Source organism: Cystoisospora suis, assembly GCF_002600585.1.
Source record: "Cystoisospora suis strain Wien I chromosome Unknown contig_2234, whole genome shotgun sequence".
Classification (NCBI taxonomy): Eukaryota; Apicomplexa; class Conoidasida; order Eucoccidiorida; family Sarcocystidae; genus Cystoisospora; species Cystoisospora suis.
In genome coordinates, this window is record NW_027155033.1 from 859 (window position 1) to 1,871 (window position 1,013).

The following is a 1,013-nucleotide window of genomic DNA, read 5'->3' on the forward strand; positions in this document are numbered from 1 at the left end:
AGATGAAGGAAAGCAAAGCCAGGGGAGGGAGAGAGCGAGGGCATGACAACACAAATCTAGAGTAGGAGAAAAGGCAAAGAGGAAAGTACGTGCATGTACTAGTGAGTATCTATCACGTCTCCAGTCTCTTGTCTGTAATACACTTCTCCTTTTTCTTGGGACTTTACATGAAAAACACATGTTCCTCTTGACTGCCCCTCAAGTGAATGAAATAGATGTTCATACTCTATCTATGGTTCTATCTGTCTAGCAGATAGGCAAAGAAAGCGCACAAGACAGAAAACATCGACCACTCTATGAAGCTAGGCGATAGGCAAAGATAGAGTGCAAATTAGAAAGCATGTATTACTCCGGGCATCTGGACGACAGGAAAAGAAAGATTAGCCCGTAGAGAGAAGAGTATAAAGAAAGGAACAAAGCAATGACTTTGAAAGCATGCTACGAGTGAAGAAAAGCAGTTGATGTATTTCAAGCCTATCTGACTTTTTCTCCGACCAAGACACCAGCTTTCTTTCTTCCTGGCATGCTATCCTGTCTATTTACAAGCATTAGACAATCTCCAGTCGGCGAAAAACCCCTCTCTATTGAATCCTGACTTAGCTGAACTTGAGATTGTCCTTACATGTTCTCTCCTTTGTTTGTAGAGAATTACGAAACGCTTGAAGCCGTCTTTAACAGCTACATCACTATAAGGAAGAGAATACGAACTTCCTCCTCTTCCTCTTGTTCGAGACGATCCGATAAAGTGATGAACTCGCCTATCTCTTCTCCCTCTCCAAACTCATTGGACTGGTTCCCCTCTCCAAGGAAAAGACACCGTAAGAAGTCCTCGTACTGTCTTCTTCTTTCTTCTCGTTTTCTACCTCCTTGGTGTTTGGACACGACTATATCCAGATCTCTTTCGACCTCCTTCTCATCTCCCTCCGCAGCAGGGTCATCAGACTGTCTCCCCCTTAAAGCATGGTTCCTACCGGATGCAAGTTCTTTCTTTTCTTCTCCTTCATCTTCTCTTT

The 1,013-nt window shown here is 43.4% G+C and overlaps 1 protein-coding gene across 1 annotated transcript in view; it reads right to left on the minus strand.

Annotated features, from left to right (window-relative positions):
- CSUI_004699 (wd g-beta repeat-containing protein) overlaps window positions 1-1,013 on the minus strand; it is a 13,384-nt gene that overhangs the window by 310 nt on the left and 12,061 nt on the right. The window contains exon 5 of the mRNA XM_068064884.1: window positions 623-1,013. This exon is cut by the window's right edge and continues 204 nt beyond it. Coding sequence (XP_067923139.1) covers window positions 679-1,013 — 335 coding nt within the window. The 3' untranslated portion in view covers window positions 623-678. The remainder of the gene's footprint in view (window positions 1-622) is intronic.